A 20,768-nucleotide genomic window follows, 5' to 3' on the forward strand; every position below is an offset into this window, starting at 1 on the left:
ATATATAACTTGGATATTTAAACAATACATATATATTCATCACATGAATAACCATAAATACATACCTAAAGTCTGATGTCAAGTTGTGGTACATAAACGTTTTCTGTACCGAGACCAAATTCCACCTTACGTTGTGGTGGCCCAAGGCTATCCACACATAGCGTGTTGTCTGGTACTATTCTGATCACCTCTTTATGTGCTAGATCAAAGACTGCCCATATCACCCGTAATCTCAATTTCTCGTGTGATAATCACACCGCTGTAATTTTCAAAAGAAACAGAAGAAGACGAATGAAACATAAATTATAAAGGAAGTTGAAGTTACAGATAGAAGCAAGCAGTAAGTATTCTTTGTAATTTTCTCCTCATATTCACGTCTCAAATCATTTGTACTGCCTTACCACCTACCTTCTCAATTAGTTGCCACATGTAACGCAATTGGGAGGCTGAAGCGGTGGTTGGGAGTCGACTTTCTAGGCACCGGGAGTCGACTACTGTGGTAGTTGACTTCCACCTGGAAGGAGTTGACTATCCTACTATCACTTGAGACACATTGGATACATGATGTAAATATCAAACACAACATTATATGGTATGCAACTCTCTATGTTCACTATTCACTAGCAATCAGATAACACCAAAACTCATTTTGCCATCAACCAACGCCTACATCACCAAAGTCATACCTTAATGATGATTCGAGAGTTCGTGAGAAATGTCTACTAGCAACTTAGGACAATATATGTAACAGTAAAGCCTCATTTTAAGTAAAACTATTACAGTTGATGATTACCGCATATTATAATTATTCTATCACCTAACGTCTCGACTGAGCGAGAGTTATGGAGTGATAAATTCACAAACTCAGTAACTATAACATTTTGATATTTTAAAAAATAAATTAAGTAATAAAAAAGTTAAGTGGGCAATAATATTAGTGTGGAAATTAAGTGGGCATGAAAGAAGTTAGTGGGTGTAATAATTAATTAAAAATAAGATTAGTGAGGATTAGATTATATTTTTATTATTCTTCAAATAATTTCAGCTACATGCAAGAGGAGGAAAAGAAATAAAAAGTAAATTGAAGGGAATATGGGAGACAAATTGGAACGATGGTGCCCCCAAGTCTCTCTTCTATATTTTTGTTTTACGTGTATTGTTTTTATATATAATACAATATAATTTTTCAAAAGGAAACGCATCTAGAAGAAGAATTGAAAATTGATAAAGGTAATTTAATATTGAAAGAATTGACAATTTCAATTGAAAAAGAAATGAGAAAGGCAAGTTAGGGGATGGGCTCGCGTGTCTTATTTTTTTCTTCATAATATATATATATATATAAATATGATAATATATATTATTAAAAAAAGAAAAAAATTTGAATATATGTGATAATATACATTAAAAAAAAAAGAAAAAGACATTGTGATGATACTGAACTGATCACCGAGATTTGCGTCGAACCAAGTATCTGTAAGGGCGGAGCTTTAATCCCCCGGGAGAACTTCGATGCTCAAGTCAATAAGAGAAAATACTCAAAATAAAAAGTCATTCAGTAGTCAGATGTCCATACTTGTAAAAGTTGACCCTTATTTATAGATAACGTAAAACTCATTCCAAAGAAATAATAGGACGTTGGAGAGAATTTCGATTGATCAGGTCCCTCTCGTTCAAATCAAATATGGGATGGTGATCCTGGAGATCCGAATGACACGTAGTGTTTTTTGAGATAGACACATGATGATACTAGATCGGTGGTATTCGGGAATAATAGAGTAAATTTATCCTTAATAAAATATCTTCTCACCACGTTGAAATGAGAGACATGATAGTGGGCAATCATGCCTATTTCCAATTCAAAATTAGAAATGTAAAATGGAAATTGAAAAAAAAAATTGAAATAAGAGGTATATATATATTATATAATATATTTTATACTTGATATAAAAGAAAGAAGCAATGTGCGTCCCATGCAGAGCCACCTCCTCCATTTTCTCTCTCCCATGTGTTGTTGAATTAATATATATATATATATATATTCTCTTCCTCCACTCTCTCTCATGTGTTGTCAATTTAATATATTATATATAATAATAATTTATTATAATTAATAAAAAAAAAAAAAAGAGAAAACGGATTAGCGTGAGCCGCTCCCAATTTTTACATCTGTGCTCTATTTATCCAATGCGTGAGTGTGCAATGCACTTCAGTGCTTTTTGCTTCCCATTTCTAACAGCCCTTGTTTCATCTCCTTTCTTCCCTCTTTCGTTCTGTCGTCTGTTTAATTTACTGGACTTTCTCTTCATATCTTAATAACTTCCAAACTAACTACAAACACTAAAGAAAAAACATGAAAGGCAAATTCTTAATCTTCTTTTCCATTTTTAAAAAAATTATTTCTTTCATTTAAGTTTGATATTATGTCTACTCTATTATGTTTAATCTTATTATTTTTCTTAGAATACTTAATAGGGTTTCGATTCTCCTTATAATTTTTAAAGGAATAATGTTTTCTTTCGATAATCTATGCTTTTCTAACTGTTAAATCCTTAATGAATTATATTTATTTCATGATATTTATCCAAATAATATATATAACTTTATAATGGATGTTATATTGATTATTTATTTCATTAATATCATTAGTGGCACTAGTATTTCGGTAACTCTAAATTATTTTTGTCGTTATTATAAAAATCATACACAAATAAAATTATTTATTATAATTTAAAATCTACACAAAATACATACTATGGTATTGTATGTTATTGGAAAAGAAAGGAATTACCAGCAGCAGTGAGGCACAGCAAATGAAAAATAAAGGTTTGAGCATGATACATGTGTGTGTGTGTGTGTAATATTATATTAATAAAAATGAAACAAAAGGGCAATTGAGGTGGGAGAGTAAGTGGGACCTTGAAGGGAATTATGAAGGGATGTGGGGATAAAAGTTATCCCCTTTTGGCGAGAAACAATATATATAATAATAATATTATTATTCTTATTGATTTAAATTTTTGATTTATGAGGTGCGTCTTTTCAAGCGACCTCTGTTCCGTCTCCTTCCTCATTCTTTTATTTTGTTTGATAAATACACCCATATGAAATATATATATATATATATATGTAATACCCCGAGATCCCAGAAAAGTTAGTATATATTGAGGATAGTGTAAGAAAGGAAACAACACCAACTGGATACCGTTTGGGCTGAATGTTGGCAAAGAACTCCCAAGTTAAGCGTGCTTGACCTGGGGTAATCCAGGGATGGGTGACCCCCCTGGGAAGTTCGCGTAGGCCCATTAGGGTAAGTTGTTCCGGTTCTTCCTATCGCTCGAGCGGGATGTTACAAATGGTATCAGAGCCGACCCTTGGCGAAAGCGGTCCGATGAGGGCGGGGAGTGGCGCCGGGGCTCGAGGGCCTGTACAAGGAGCGGCTTCTGGCAGGCTTCTAGGATGGCAGCCCCCAAGGGGAGAAAGTCTGGGACCAGTTGTAAGGTCGCATGACGGGGACGTCATGTGCTTAAGGGGGGAAGAATGTAATACCCCGAGAGCCCAGAGAAGTTAGTATATATCGAGGATAGTGTAAGAAAGGAAACAACACCAGCTGGATACTTTTTGGGCTGAATGTTGGCAAAGAACTCCCAAGTTAAGCGTGCTTGACCTGGGGTAATCCAGGGATGGGTGACCCCCCTGTGAAGTTCGCGTAGGCCCATCAGGGTAAGTTGTTCTGGTTCTTCCTATCGCTCGAGCGGGATGTTACAATATATATATAGCAGTAGATGCATAAGGCTCGAACTACTTTTCTCGTTGTTATAAAAGTTGTGCACATGTTTAATATATGATCATGTATGAACACATATTTGGAATATTTTGTATGATCATGAATGAATTGTTATGCTTTGAAATGATTAAGTGTTGCATGGTGACTAATGCACCTGGTGGATTATGTTTGCGGGGTATGGCCATAAACTGAATGATGAAAGGTTAATGCGAGGAAATTGATGGTTATTATGCCAAAAGCTCGGTAGGCTATGGCTTGATCCAAGAAATATGATGATGGTTATTATGCCATAATCTTGGTAGGCGATGGCCTGATACAAGGATTATGTTAATGGCTAGGTAGACGAAAGTTTGACGTAATGGAGCCTCAGCTCATTTAGCTCGCATGATGAAAATCAGTGCATGGAAGGATCTTGATCCACAATTTAATGTTTATGTTCGTAGATATTCAAGTCAAGTATATAATTTTAGGCTTTGGGTATTAGTGTGTTCTATGTGGGCCCCAAGAGCCATATGCATGCATATATATATATTGTTATATGATGTTGTGAAGCATACTGTGAATGAGTTTAATGAAGTTAAGTAATTCTGTCACTTGCTTCAATTCCTATTAATTCTCGTATGTTTTAAATCTATACTTGTTGAGCCTTGCGATTTATACTTGTTTTTATATCATTTCAAGTAAGGGAAAAACAAAGGTCGAGAGTGAACCTATTGAAGCTTGATCCTCGTTGGGTAAATTTGTGTATGGAACAATCCTAATTGAAAAGATCTTTGGGAGTATTTCGGTTGCAAGGACAAAATTGTCACATTTTATTATATTGAACTTAGGGTGTGTTTGATTGCAAACATAGAATTTGTATGAAAATAAAATATTTTATAGGCAATTGAATTGTCTATAATTAAATTCCAAGGAAAATGTCAATTGAAAGTATTTGATTAACTTAATTTTCTACCTATAAATTGTTATATTTTTTCAATTTTTGGTGTTTGATTGCCATTATTTTTTATAAAAATAATTATATACACACATATAGATAATCAATAATCAACTACATAAAATAGTCAAATATATATATATATTCAAAAAATAAATCAAATATACATACACAAAATATTTAAAAAATAAATCAAATATACATACACCCATAAAAATCTGCCACAGCTGTTGTCGCCGCCATTGCCACAGCCACGTCACTGCTTGCCCATGGCCTGTGGCCATGGCTGCAGCTGAGTGCTCACCCATGGCTGATGGCCACCATTATTGCCATGGCCACAACCGCCGTCATTGCTCGTCGTTAACCGCTGGTCGCTGATGGCTAATGACCATGATTGCTGCTCACAGCTCACCATTGTCGATGGATGCTGCTCACTGCTCGTCGTTGTCGATGGTCATCGTCGCCGCTGCCATTCTCCAGTCACTACCCATGCATTCGCTATCGTCGATGGCCGCCACTGCAAGTCTCTGTTGGTGGGCGATGGTGGAAGAGGAAACAGTTGTGTGGTGGATAGGTTTTCCATTTCCATGGAAAATGAAATCCAACCTCCCATGGGAAAATCAATTCCAGTAAAAGTGGGAATTGAGGGTCACATGATTACAATATGGTAAATATTTTTCATGAAAAATTTAGCCAATCAAACAACCCAAAAGTTAGAATTTGGGTGAAAAATGACCATTTTTCATGAAAAATGTGATCAATCAAACAAGCCCTTAGATGAACCTTTTGAGAATGACAGATAAATAAACCCCTAATGGTTGTATTAAATGAACTTGTGATTTTAATATTTATTTCGCTTTCGTTGTTTAAAAAAGATTATAATTTATTTATTTGAGTTTTTATCTGTACCAATCTTTTTAGTATTTTCTCTTAGATTCCTTTAATGGCGAAATCTTCGAGAACATGTCGCCATAGTAAACTATGTGTTTGATCTTATTAGAGTAACTAGAATGACACCTTAGGAAATACATTTCTTGATATTCAATCTGCCCTTACATAGGATGTTCATCCCATCAATGATGATGAGGGCGACAGATCCTATTTTCAACATTTGTCTCAATATACTAACAATACAGAACCATATAAATGCATATTTCCACCTCGCAATTTAATAGTTTGATCTATTAACAAATCTCGTACACCAATACACAAGACAACCGTGTTAGTTCAAGTTCAAGGATCAGCTACACCATTGTAACTAGACAACATGACCATTATCTACTATGCCATGTGGTCAATCATCGACGTCACATCTGATGCATTGTACTCCAACAACCACTCACGAGTTTACTGTTAGATATGAACCTTGAAGACCAATTCTAGTGATACAAAAGGAGTCGATCTAGTAATTCTTTAAATATTACTTAAATGACAAGTTTATATTTTTATTTAAATTGTAATATGATTTAAATTAAAAAAATATATATCCATTAGTATAATAAATGGTGGTTACCATTATTAAGTACTAAGAATACGAGTTCTGGATAATCCACAATTCGTTATACTATAAACATGTTCCTGCCTATAGAGTTCTTAATCTGGATAATAGCAACTCGTAAAAGCCAACACATTGTCTTTCTCTTTATTCAATATAGACGGAAGATTGACGAGTCTCGTGCTATTCTGTATGAGATATAAAGGGAAGATAACTAGGTACTCATTACAACAATGAGTTCACTAAACAAGACTGTTAACATTGAATCACATGGATTATATCTCACGGGTCAATGATTCAATGTTAGTTGCAGATGTGCAACTAGTTATTAGATTTGAGATGACATGGATATTTATGTATTAGTGGATTAGGATATCAGTGATATTATATGGTTGTTCTAATCAAGAATAATCATACGTATCTATGTGCCTAGTTCAGTGATACATGAAATATGTGTGCATCATACATGGAATCTATCACCTCAAAATTTATAAGGAGGATATCATATACAATAATCACTTGACGATAAATCATTGGTCGAGGTAATGTAACGATAGAATGTGTTCCATAAGGTTGTGTCATAATTTGTCAATATTGATTTTGCATTTGGTCATACGACGAGATTAAAAGATTCGACATGTTGATAATTATCTCATATCTTGTAATATCCCGAAATTTAAAAATAAATAATAATTATTTAAACCGATGTTTGAGAGTATTATTGAATATTTGATAATTTAAGAGGAAGTATTTATTTATGTGGTTTGAAGAAAATAGGGAATTAAAGGTAATTAATTAAATTATTTGGGAATGGTTAATTATTATTAATTATTGTAATTAATGTGATTATTAAATATTTGAGGATTTAAGAAAAATAATTATTATTGGGGATTATTTATGGAAATAGTAAAATAAATTTATTGGTGGATTTTTGGAAGTTTTGGGGTGTAAGTGAAATAAGAAGACATTGGAGTTTGGGGGTGTGTGTGATTAATGGAAGTTATGGTGCTGAAATGGAATTTTCGAAAGTGGTAAGAGTGTAATATCCTGAAAATTGGAAAATAAATAAATGATTATTAATTTGGTCGGGAGCAATTAATAATTGTTAAATATTTTTGGGTTTAAGAGAAATATTGATTTGATTTTTATTTGTGGTGATTATTGAATATTTGTGGGTTAAAAGGAAATATTAATTTATTTGGGAATTTAGAAATTTAAGAAAAGGTTTATTTATGTTATTTTGGGAAAATAATTATTTAATTGGGAGTATTTTTGAAAGTGGGAAAATAAATTAAATTAGTGCAATTTCTGAAATTTTGGGGTGCAAGTGTCAATGTAAGGAAATTCGGGTGGAAGGGAAATTAATGAAAAGCTGTGGGTGTTGGTGTAAAAGTTGAGTCACTTTAAATTTAATTGAAGGCATTAGATAATTGAAGGCATTAGATGGTTGAAGGATGCAAGTAGAGCGGGCGGTTGCGCGTGCGGGTGGCCTGGCAGGGGACGCGGGATCGAAACCGCGCAGGCGCGCCCGCTGGAGGGTGGGTTTTAGGCTGATTTTTCAGCCAAACCTTGCCCAAAATGGCGTCGTTTTGGGCAAGGCGATGGGCAGCGAGCCGCGGCCACGTGGCGCGCACTGGTGCGCCTAGCGGCTGCCTCTCTCACGCCCACTGTTTGCACGCGTTTTAAGGCCAAATTGGCCATATTTTTCTACCGATTTTGCTACCATAAATTGCTACAATTGAAGCTAAAAATTTAGATTAAATTGGGAGTGAAGCAGAGAGCTCGGGAGAAGAAGAAGATGGTGCGTAGAGGCTGGAAATCTTGAGGAAAATCGGGAGAAGTTGAGGAATAAGTCAAATTTAATTGCGAATTAATTACTCGGTGAGTAAATAATTATGTATTAATAATTTTGTTCGGTTAGAATTTATTTAAAAGTTTGATTCTAGTAATTGTGGATGATTATGCTATGTTATGTGTAATAATTTGTTGCGTAAGTATATATATATATTTATATATATATATCTACACGAATGCACTGTGTGCAAGTAGTGAGCGTGTATGTTAATTTGTTTGTGAGGGTTAAACACAGTGAGTGTGCCGTGTGCTAATTTATATATCTATATGTATATATGTGAAATCAGTGTGTGAGTGTGACTCAGTGGGTGAATGCAATGAAATAAGGATAAGAGAAAAGTTAAGGAATGCGTGGTCGTGTAAGCATATGGGTGAAGATATTTGTATATGCTGCTAAGCAAATATATATATATATATTTCTATGTTTATAAGTTAAGCAGAATGTCCCTGGTGCATATTGGTGAGTTATTAATAGTATATATTAATTAATTAATTACATATATATTGAGGATGTTATTGATGTGATATAATTTAAATCTAATATAAGGCTCGTCGGGATTTTATTTACGGTGTGCCTACGTGGGATTTTAGTCAATTAAATTTAATTAATGTGAGCCACGGGTTTTATTAATCGCTATTAAACGTTTTACTTCGCAGCGGAAGCGCAAGAAGGGTCAAAAACGACCGTGTAAAGGCAAGCTCCTAACCCTCTCTTCATGATTTTTAATTCTCGTGAAAAACCCCGTGATTTCCTGTATTTTACCACCTCCCGTACTTTAATTCGGCACCTAACCTTATTTGTTGAGTTATTATTCAGTGTTTTAAGTTAAATTAAATCCGAGACATCTAGAGTTTCATTTGTTGTGAACTTACGGGGGTTTGTACCGCCCCTACTCCTTTTGGGAATGATGCTGACCCAGCTTGGGAACTAGGTTCCTAGACGTGCGGATTTATTTACGATTTTATTGGGTTTATTTACAGTTTTTTCTGGATTTATTTATAGTTTGGTTAGAGCTATCGAGCAGTAGGGCAGGGGTCGGTTGTTGGTGACGTTGGGGTGGACTATTGTATGGCCCTGATGTGGACTGTCGGATGGACACTCCTTGTCACTGACCGTTGACCGGTGCCGGGCACTGCTGACTAGCTCTGCCAGTATGTGATTTACTGCACGTTTAGATTTATTATATTGTTGTTCATGATTTGATATGCACATGGGTACGGGTTGCATATTGGGATATTCATTTACTGAGTATGCTTGGACACGGACATGCTAGCTTAGTTAGGTTGCATCCAGCACGGGCATACGCATCGCGTGTGGTTTACTATGTGGGCGGAGCATGGCCTGATGCCTGGATGTATAGGCGTCTTGTATCACGTTGATGCTCACTACGCCATTGCATTTTATGTGCATTGCATGGCTACTGGTAGTATTTAGTTCTCAGACGGGAGTACTGTTCCGATGGAGCCTATGGCTCGGCTGTCGGGAGTACCGACAGGGATACGGGTGGCGGGAGTACCGACCCGGGGTGGCGCGCACAGGATGCTGGAGGTATTTGTTACCGTCTAGGGCAACGACAGGTTGGTATGAGACTTGGGTGTCAGGTGTCTTATGTGGGCCCCAAGGACCGGTATGTGCTTTTATTTTGTTATGCTATTGAGCTGTTGTATTGTAGCGTCTCATGGCTTGTGTGTACCTGGGGGTTTGTTCTGGGGAGAGATTTTTTGTTTTGTGTAGCCTTCAGCCTTTCTTTCCTTATGCTTGCTGAGTCTCTCGACTCACCTTGCTTTCCATCATTCCAGGTAGTGGCGGCGTGGGCCATGGCAAGGGAGTCAGCTTTTAGCGACAGAGTCGGTATGGTGTACAGGCAGTTCCGTCAATCCCTGTCAACTCTGATGTCTTAGCATGATTTACTCTATTATTTTGTACTGTGTCAGGTCTTTCCTCGAGTCTCGTGTATGTTGGCACAGGAGTCTGTGTTTATTTATTTATCATATGATCGCTGTGATAGCGGGGTACCCATAGTGCATGCATGTGTTTAGCTTCATTTCTGCTATTCTTATTTTGTGTATGCATGCCAGGGTGGCTTTGTCTCGTGTCTCATTCTTTTTCCTCTCATAGGCGCTCTCGTTCGGGTAGTCCGGGTGTTTGGGGATATCCAGGCAGGGGTGCTTACACAGAGAATCACTTTAAGTATAATTCTGTATGCATATATGTTGAGTGAGGGCAGCCAGCGTGGATGGTCGCGCGTGCAAGGAAGCAGCTGGAGGTCGCGGGTTCGAGGCCTGGGGCTTGTGCGCGCGGAAGAAAAATTTTGGCTGATTTTTAGCTAAAGCGTTTTGGGCAAGGCGGTGGTGCATTGAGGCTGCCACGCGGCAGCCGTTAGTGGTCCATTTTATTTTCTTTTTAAGTTGCAATTTGCAACGAAAATTGGAGAAAAATCGGGCATCTTCGAGCAGCAGCCAGAGGAAGAAAAACAGGAAAGAAGAAGAGCGTGCCAGGGGCATTTTTGGAGAAAAAATTAGGGATTAAACCGAGTTTAATTGTAGTTTAATTAGTCAAGTGAGTAGAGAATTATGTATTAAATATTTTGTACGGTCGAAATTTTATTTCAGATCCAATTTTATTATTTTTGAGAGTTTATTTTATTTTACAATGTGTATTATTTTGATGACATTCAAGCGTAAAAACGCTGTAATCAGCTAAAACGAGGCAAGCTTCGCTCTACCCTTATGATCTCCTTTCATTTTATGAATCCTACGCCTTCCCTTAATTCTTTTCGGTGTCGTGTATTAATTATATAAATTGAGAATGTTACTGGCATGATTTAATTTAAATTAAATATAAGACTTGTTGGGGTTTTATTTATGGTGTGCCTACGTGAGATTTTAGACGGATAAATTATTTATATTATACGGTTAGATTTAATTAATGCGATCCACGATTTTATTAATCGCTATTAAACGTTTTACTTCGCAGCAGGAGTGTAAGAAAGGCAAGAAACGACGTGTAAAAGCAAGTTCCTAACCCTCTCTCCTGTTCTTTAATTCTCGTGAAAGACTCTGTGATTTGTCGTACTTTATCCTCTCCCTTACTCTAATTCAGCGTCTAGCATTATTTATTGAGTTGTTATTCATTGGGTTTAATTTAAATTAAATCCGGGACTTCTAGAATTTTATTTGTTGTAAACCTACGGGGGTTTGTACCGCCCTTATTCCTTTCGGAATGATGTCGAACCCAATTTGGGAACTAGGTTCCTAGATGTGTGGGTTTATTTATGATTTTCTCGAGTTTATTTATGGTTCGGCTAGAGCTATCGAGTAGTGGGGCAGGGATCGGCTATTTGGTGACGTGGAGTAAACTGTTGGACGACCCTGAGATGGACCGTTGGGTGAACACTCCTAGTCACTGACAGTTGACCAGTGCCGGACACTATTGATTAGCTCTGCCATTATGTGGTTGATTACATGACTCGTTATGTTATATTACATATCATGATTTGATATGCACATGGGTATGGGATGAATCTTGGGATATTCATTTATTGAGTATGCTTGGACACAGACATACTAGCTTGGTTAGGTTGCATCCAGCACGGGCATATGCATTGCGTGTGGTTTACTATATGGGCGGAGCATGACCTGATGCCTGGATGTATGGGCGCCAGTGTATCACGTTGATGCTCACTACGCCATTGCATTTTTATGTGCATTGCATGGTTACTGGTAGTTATTAATTCTTGAACGGGAGGACTGTTCCGAGGGAGCCTATGGCTCGGGTGTCGAGAGTACCGACATGGACACACGGGTGACGAGAGCACCGACCCGGGATGGCGCGCACAAGTTTGTGGAGATATATGTTACCTTTCAGGGCAACGGCAGGTTGGTATGGGACTTGGGTGCTGTGTGTCTTGTGTGGGCCCCGATGACCGGTATGTGTTTTATTATGCTATATTGTTATGTTGTAGTGTCTCATGCCTTGTGTGTACCTGGAGATTTATTTTGGGGGGAGTTTTCTAGATATGTTCAGCCTTTCTTTTTTTTTTTATGCTTGCTGAGTCTCTCGACTCACTTTGTTTGTTCATCATTCCAGGTAGTGGCAGCGTGGGCCATGGGTAAGGGAGTTAGCTTTTAACGGCAGAGTCAGTATGGTGTACAGGCAGTCCCGTCAATCCCTGTCAACTCTGATGGTTGAGTAGGATTTACTCTATTATTTTTACTGTGCCAGGTCATTGCTCGAGTCTTGTGTATGTTGGCATATGAGTCTGTTTTCATTTATTGATCTTATGACCGCTATGCTAGCGGTGTTCTCGTAGTGCATGCATGTTTAGCTTTGCTTCCGCTGCTCTTATTTTTGAGTATGCATGCCAGGGTGGTTCTTGTCTCGTGTTTCATTCTTTTTCCTTCCGTAGGCGCTCCCGTTCGGGTAGTCCGGGTGGTTGGGATATCTAGGCGGGGGTGTTTACATATCTTGTAGGAATATAGGATGATAGAAGAATTGTATTACATGGTATTGTAATAAAAAAGTTTATAATACCCGCTTCACAATAAATTAGGTAATCATAATATATTACTAAATGTCGCTCATGATTTACAAGAATTAATAATTGATTATTCTTGTTATCAATTTATTTGTGAATCTATAAAGCCTGATCCAAATAAAATCACTTTAAAATAAAAAAAGATAAATTAATAATTTTATAATAACTAATAATAGTATATTTATTTATTTGATAAATAAAAATAATTAAATAATTATATTGTTAATATAATTATTTAATTATTAATTGGATTAAGCTTTTTACTAGCACATTAAGTTTGACCCAATAGTACTATTGGATTGGATTTAATACAATTAAACTTTATTGGATTGGGTTTAGCCCAATAACATTAAATGAAATGAGCTTGAGAAGCCCAATCCATTAAAGGAATAGAGTTATGTTGAAAACTTTATAAATAACTCCATTAACCCTTCGTTTATACATTCTTTGAACACTTGAGAGTTGAGAGAACTTTTAGAGAGTGTGTGTGAATCAAAAAGTGAATTTTAAATTTCGAGAAAATTTCTACTTTCTCTTATATTGAGATTCTTGGATCTAAGTGTTTTCAAGTGAACTGACTTAACATCCTACACTTGGAGGATTATATAGCGGGGAACCTAATGGTGAAATCGAATTTCATCAAAAGGTATTTTTTCATTTTTGCCTTTAATTTTTGTAAACCATAATTTGCGAAAAACGTGATATCGTAGATTAAATTTTATTCTGATGCGCATATGATGAGATATATGTAATCCAACATTTATTAGAGACATCTCCATGTCATATGGCATGTGACATACCATTCGTTACTATTAATAACTCATATTGATCAATGGTAGTAAAGTACGTGATAGTCCATACTCGACTAATCTAAGTTTTCATATAAAGAATCTAAGGATCGAGAATCTTTTAAAAAGTCATGTTACTAGATATTCTTGTCACATAGTCTCAACATCTTGAGAATAAAATTATCAAACAAAAGATCTAAGGACTTATTCATACAAGAACTAAAGAGTTTACGAATGAAGATAAATTTGTATTTTATTGATATATACAAATATACAATAAATGTATTACAACCTCACAAGACGCAATTCAAATCTAGCATTAGGGTATATACTACTAACATAAAATATCTGATTACTTTACTAAGGTTATATCATCACTTATTTTAGTAGTGATTGTTTAAATACTCTTACTCAATTCAAATATTAATTAGTCGAGTATAACGCTTGTTACTCAAATAAAATATTTCCTTAATTAGAAAAATATTACTCTATTCAGCTAAAATGTTTGTTGATTAGTCTTCAAATTCTAACACTTTTTACTCGATTACAAATATGCAATTAATCGAGTAATGTTTGAAAGTTAGTTACAATTGACTTTCCTGAACACATATGCTCGATTGATAATGAGCTTGCTCGAGTTTACTCAAGTAAATGACATGTTAATCAATTAAAAAACACTATTACTCAATTAACAACTTAATTTCAATTAAGAGCATATGCTTTTAACTAAACATCAAAATCAAATATTCAACAATATTGTTCAAAGTGATGCCGACAACAACAAAGACAACAGTAAGGTCAAATATATACATATATATATATTATATATTTATTCTCTTTCTATAATGATGAAGGTTGTTCACAAAGATAACAATGAACACTGATGAGGTTTGCTAACACGAGTTCTTTCTCTCTTTTCTTTGAACTCATATCTTGGTTCAATAAGAAGTTAGGTGATAAACCTAGGTAACGAACCTAGATGGATTCACTACATGCCGACATGGAATCTACTAGGTTCATCATTAACATGTCAGCATGAAACCTACTACATTAGTGATGAACCCACTTGGTTTCGTGTTGGCATCAATTTATTTTTTATTTTTCAATCAAATGAGATATGAGGGAGAATTAAGGGTAAATTGGTTATTTTACCTTTTTCATTTAACAACATGAGCGATTATTGCTATTTTTGAAACGTCAAATATTTTCTACAATTTTATCAAACCTTAACGGTATTTTTTGCAATTTATGCTTTTTATAAATGTAAGTTAATGTGGCAAAAACTATTAAGTTAACAACCACATTAGCCGCATCTATAGATCACATAAACATTTAATGATTTTTATTAAAATAGTATTTATTAAAATAATTAAGATAAGTCTCTATTGAGATAACTTATCTATAAAGTTCAAGATAAGTTGTCTGAATATAGATGATGGATAAATTTATCTTAAAAGTTTAAAATAAGGAGTAATGTGACTTTTTTCAAAAAATTTAACAAATACAATGAAAAACACTTTTGTTATAAATATTTTTTATATCCCATATTTTTCGATCTATATAACAAACACTACCTAATAGAATATTAACATTTGTTTAAAATTAAAATAAATTTAAAGTTGGATAAAAAAGTAAGAGTTTGTTAAAATTAAAAAAATAATATAAATTTGGATACTAATATTAAAAAAAATAAAAATTCAATAAAAATTGATGCAAGGTAAAATTTGATTTTTTTTCCTCTTTTGTGCAATTACCTTTACTTATTTTATAAAAATATATTCCAATTTAGCCACTCTCCTGCTACTAAATCATGAACATATTTCTAGGCTTGACCATGGTTATGGAACTGGGGATCCTAGTTTCAATTTGAATCAATTTGAATGAAAGCACAATATATTACAATATGTTATATATTTAATTTTTAATAAAAAAATAAATTTGAACTTAATTTATATAAATTAAATTGTGTACATATGCTTTTGGGTTTAAAAGAATCAAAGTTCATATAATTCACTTACTATTTGAATTTGTTATCTTGATCGAAATTATTTTTGAAAATTTCAATTATTATGGTTTCAATTGTAATCTCATATAAATCTTTATTATTATTGCCGACGATCTCTTATTGTCTAAGTTTTCATTTTTGTCCAATCATCCACATAAGCTTGTGCCTCAAGCAATTCAAGAGTTATACTTGATCGTGTCTCGTCCAAAATACTTTTTTTCGTACTAAATGCTTGTTCAGCTACCATCATTAAGATAGAAGTTGCTAAAATTCGTGATAAAATAGGAATAGTGTTTTAATGTTTTTTCCATCATTATAAAATTAAAAAATCTTTTAAAGATGACAAATATTAAACTCAAAATAAGTTGTTAGATATAAATCAATTTCAAATGTAGAATTTGATAAATTTCTTCGTTTCTTTTGCCTTTTAAATAATAATTATTCCACCTTAATCATTTTAAAAAATTCTTCTTTAAAGATTGAGAAGATTCTTAAGTAACATTACTAAAATTAACACTAAACTCAATATACATATAAAAAATTAACTTCCTAATATAATTTAGTCATAATCAGTTTTTCCTATAAACATTCAACGTGCAAATTTAAATAACCAAACAAACCATTTAATTTACGTCTAAGATAAAAAAAAACAATAGCAACAAGATAAATTCCAGGAATTTTATCAAAATAATTGCACCATTTTATTTCCATAAAACTAATTGTTTCTTTTAACTCTTTATTATATTTTCATACCATTGCATAACAGTTACAATATTAATGCATACCATTAAAAATAATGAAGGTATAACATAAATACTGTATAATGTAACATCATTAAACACTTTAATAAATTTATTTATTTTTTCACAAATATCCCATTGTGGGGATATAAAACAATAGAGCTAACATTATAACTATTTTTTTCCGTTTCTATAAAGTGAATGAAGTGTAAATATAAGAGTGGTTCTAGGCATACATTTAGCTGATGGATTTAAAGCATTTTGACAATAATTAATTATACTTTTTACTAAAACTAAAAGATAAATGTTTATTATAAATAATTTTTGTTAATTGTTCCTTATTTTTTTCATTGGGCCAAACAAAAAGAAATGAGGGATTAGAAGGTTCAAATCCGATTATTTGAGATTTGTGTCTTATCAATACCCATTTGAGTTGCATGCTTGCTATTCAAATACTTCCCAAACCTCCTACATACACTGCAATCTTTGTATTTAAATTGTTGCTCATAATAATTGCAAGTGACTTGTATAGATTCATCAACCAAATAATTTTTTTTTTTAAATGTACATTGAAAATGTTGAATTTATAATATTTTTTATTTTTTGTAGATTGTTCTTTTTGTTGATTATCACCTTCATCATCAATGTTTATGTGTTAAGATTCTTGTATAGAAATTGTAATGACCCATTTAATGGGTCTTAGATAATAATTATATTTTTGGTGTCGTGCATTTTATGTGAGCCTTAATTGTGAGATGCTAAGAATAATCTATGGGTGTTTAAGAGGTTAAATGGTGCAAATTGTTTCTTTGTGGTTAAGGGCAATTAATTTAAAATAGTATTTTTTTGGAAAAATATTTTGCTTGAAAATAAATTATTGTGAGTGTGTAAAATAAAACATAAATAATGATATTAAGTGTGCTTCGACCAAATGTTTAAGACTAATGGAAGTAATGGGTTTAGAGAAACCCCGTGGGCCTAAAATGAATTGGGCTTTTGAGTGGGCTTGGGTCTTAAATAAAAGTGGGCCTTAACATAAATTATATATATGTGTGCGTAAATTTGGTGATTAAAGAAAAATGAATAAGAAAATATAAATAAAGCCAAAAGACCAAAATGGGCTTGATAAAGTAGTGTTGTGTGTCTGAGTGTAGGAGGCAAATGTGAAAAAAATAAGCAAAGTTGGTGGCGATAAGGCAGCCATACCTTCTTACTTCTTCTTCAATTTTCAATCTTGTTGAGAAATCACCTGTGTAAACCAACACACAACCAAGAACTATGGCAGTACCAACGATCCAAGAAGTTCGAATAGAACGAAACATAAACGCAAACACAACGCACGCACGCAAGAATAGAAAATAAACAGTGCATATACGTGTTCGGATCAAAAGATCCTACTCACGGCATAGGCTCCGCCTTTAGTCAATCCATTATATGAATATAAACAAGGGATTTATAGAATACATATACAAGATCCTCACGGCAACTCTTAAATCATAAACCAAACCAAAAAAACAAAAGACAAAACAAAACCAGAGTACAAAGCTCAAAATACCCGAGTAACACATGCACTCAAACCTCATCAATCTCTCCCTCAAACCACCCAAGCGATTATGCATTTACCAGGAACGAGATCGAAACCGCCATTGTCTTCTTCATTCTGATTCGCAAAGAGCGCCTTCAATCTTCTTCGCGATCTTGATGCTCGATTAAGGCTTATTTTCTAACTGTTGCACACACATTTCCCCCAAATGCCAGCCTTTATATATATGGGCTAAGGGACATGAATGAAAATAACAAGAAAAGAAGCAAGATACGAGCTTGGGCTTTGGCCCAATTTAATTTATATACGTATACACAAATACATATGAAATACAGCCCAAATGTAAAATACATTTTGAATCACAAATATTAACAAATCTCATTATCTCTCTCATTTTCTTAGTGCTCTCAGTAGCCTCTCCATTCTTCTTATTTTTTTCATCATCATCATCTTCTTCTTCATTCATTTTTCTCTTCTCTTGGTGGAGAATAGAGCTTCAAGTGGAGGGTCTTCAACCTTGGGCAAGATCTTCATCTTCTTGGTCTCTCCATCTAAAGGCAAGCATCCATCTTCATTTCTTCTACTTTTTTTTAATGCAAGTTATATCCATATGTATAATCCATGTTCATATGTTCATATCCTCAATGGTGTTTTGAAAACTTACGTTCAGTGGTTTGTTACCATATTTTCTTAAATGTAGGTTTCTATCAAAGAGGTCATTAAGTCTTGTTTTGGGTCTCTATAGGGCTTGTTTTCCCCATATTTTCTTTAAGGAATGGCAACTTGAGGGTTAAGAGATTAGCCATGGATGATTTTGGATGGTTTGTGCTCATTTCGTGCATTTCGGGTTACGTGGAGTCGACTTGTTGTGGGTTAAGTTGACTTAGTCAAATCCAGTTTCTTTTGGGCTTTTCCCCTCGTTTTTTGCCAAGTCAACTAGTCCAGGAGGTTAAGTTGACTTGGCCACGACTTGACTGCACTGTGCGAGTTTTGCTGTTTTGGCCATAACTTTTAATATAGAATTTAGAATTAAGATCAGTTTGAAGCGTCATAATCTAAACTTCGAGGGATTCGATTTAATGTATAATATCATATACTTTGGATAAGGTTTGAGTCAGTTAAGGCTTTCTTAAGTCTATATTAACCATAACGATCATGTTTTTGGAAGTTGTTAAGTAATGTTTTTGATTGACATGTCCACGGAAATCTCTTATCTTGTGTGATGCATTGCTATCATTATCTTTGTGCTTCTTATTATTATTTTGGACTGGCAGCTAAGTTCTGCAAGTGTGAGACGAGATGTCCCATTGAGCCCCTGATGCGAGTGAGGTGGCCATAAACCCGGTAGATGATGCTCTTGTCACTGTGGTGGTTGATGAATTTGATATATATATGTATGCATTTTAGTCATGGATATAGAGACCTAGAGGGCCAGTATGGCGCATGTATTTCGATCATTATATAAAATTGCATGAGTATGAATTGGTGGCTTCTTGTACCATGAGTCACATATGGAAAAAATGGGTTTTATGCCATTATTTAAATTGTGCAAATATCACTCTATGAGTTTCATGTGTGCCTTGTTGTTAAGTAAGGAGATATGCTATTAATAATGTAGAAGGCATGATCTAAAGCTTTGTTTTAAATGTCAGGTAGAGGTCTTTTATTGATTCTTATTTTATGCATGCCTTTATAAATCCATCTTATATTTATTCCCTTTGCTATATTTGTGCTTGCTGAGTCTTGTGACTTACTTGTTGCTTATTGTCATTCCAGATAAGAGAAAATCTATAACGGAAAGAGAGTCTAGTGGGGCTTGAACTGGATTTTAGACATGTACAGAGATCTCCCATCGACCTAAAGATTTTGGGATTTGTGTGGAGGGCCAGTGTTAAAGGTTATTTATTTTTGTATGTTGTTGACACCCTTGTTTATTTTAAAAAGTGTATGACTTTTAAAGCCTTAAGAAATGTGGTATGAATGATTATTACTCTTAGTAGGAGTGAACCCGTTTATTATATGAAGTTTTTGAGTTATGTTGATTTCTGTATTTCATTTTAGAAATATCTTATTTTGGATGTCCCACGCTAGCAGGTATATCTGGAGGCGGGCCCTAACATAAATATTTTCAAGAAATAACGGCCAGTAGATTTCCAAACTTCACTCATCTTTGTGAGTTGACATTTTTTTTTATAAAAAAATTAAATAGAATTAGAAGACTAAGAGAGAAATAATTACAAAATTAAATTCTAATTACTAAGTGGAAAAAATGAAATTGAAATGAAAATTGAGAGAATGAATTGAAATAAAAGTTGAGAGAATGATAGCAAGAAGTGAGAATTGAGCTGTGAATCAAAAATAAAATTGAACTGTTATTTATAGAGTTTTTAAGTATTTTTTTAAATATTAATAATTATTAAAAAAAATAATTTTTGATAGTTCACATTGTAGACTAACGGTAAAAAAATTGACGGTTGAATATTTATTTTGTTTTTCTCAGTTTTATTTTTTTTAAAAATTGAAACCGAACTATAAATTTTCGATTCCGATTTTAATTTTTGAATTGAAACTAAAAAAATAATTTAATTTCAGTTTTTCAAGCAGCGAATTATTAAATTAATTCAATGCATATCCATTGAATAACACTATTTATAAAAATGATGGGGCGCTTATTTTAAAATAATAAATTCAATGCATATCCTGATATTCCATATTTCCATTCCAAGCTCTTCGACTTGGGATCATATCCCAAACGCATTGCATCGCCAGGGAGCAGTGACTACTCTTTGCCCTTTACCTCCGACCGGTCTCTCTTCCAAAGCTGTATTGAAGAAGAAATATTTCTCTATTTCGATCCCAGAAAATGTGGAGGATGGCAGCGGCGCTGACACGCATCGCGGCCGTCGGTGGTGGCACTGCCGCTCCTGCCCGCTCTGCACACTGCTCTTCCATGCATCACCCCGTCACTGTCCTCTGTCGCCAGGTGTATCACCTCTCTCCCCCTTTATGGATCGGATCATTTTCTGTCTGATTATCTTTCTATATATTTTTGTTATTCGATTGTGACTTTGTGATTCTCGG

General features: G+C 34.2%; 1 protein-coding gene across 1 annotated transcript in view; it reads left to right on the forward strand.

Annotated features, from left to right (window-relative positions):
• Positions 1-20,399: 20,399 nt before the first annotated feature.
• Positions 20,400-20,768, forward strand: part of LOC127811008 (succinate-semialdehyde dehydrogenase, mitochondrial) — a 62,405-nt gene continuing 62,036 nt past the window's right edge. The window contains exon 1 of the mRNA XM_052350685.1: positions 20,400-20,670. Coding sequence (XP_052206645.1) covers positions 20,551-20,670 — 120 coding nt within the window. The 5' untranslated portion in view covers positions 20,400-20,550. The remainder of the gene's footprint in view (positions 20,671-20,768) is intronic.

This window comes from Diospyros lotus, chromosome 10 (genome assembly GCF_014633365.1).
Source record: "Diospyros lotus cultivar Yz01 chromosome 10, ASM1463336v1, whole genome shotgun sequence".
In the NCBI taxonomy this organism is placed as follows: Eukaryota; Viridiplantae; Streptophyta; class Magnoliopsida; order Ericales; family Ebenaceae; genus Diospyros; species Diospyros lotus.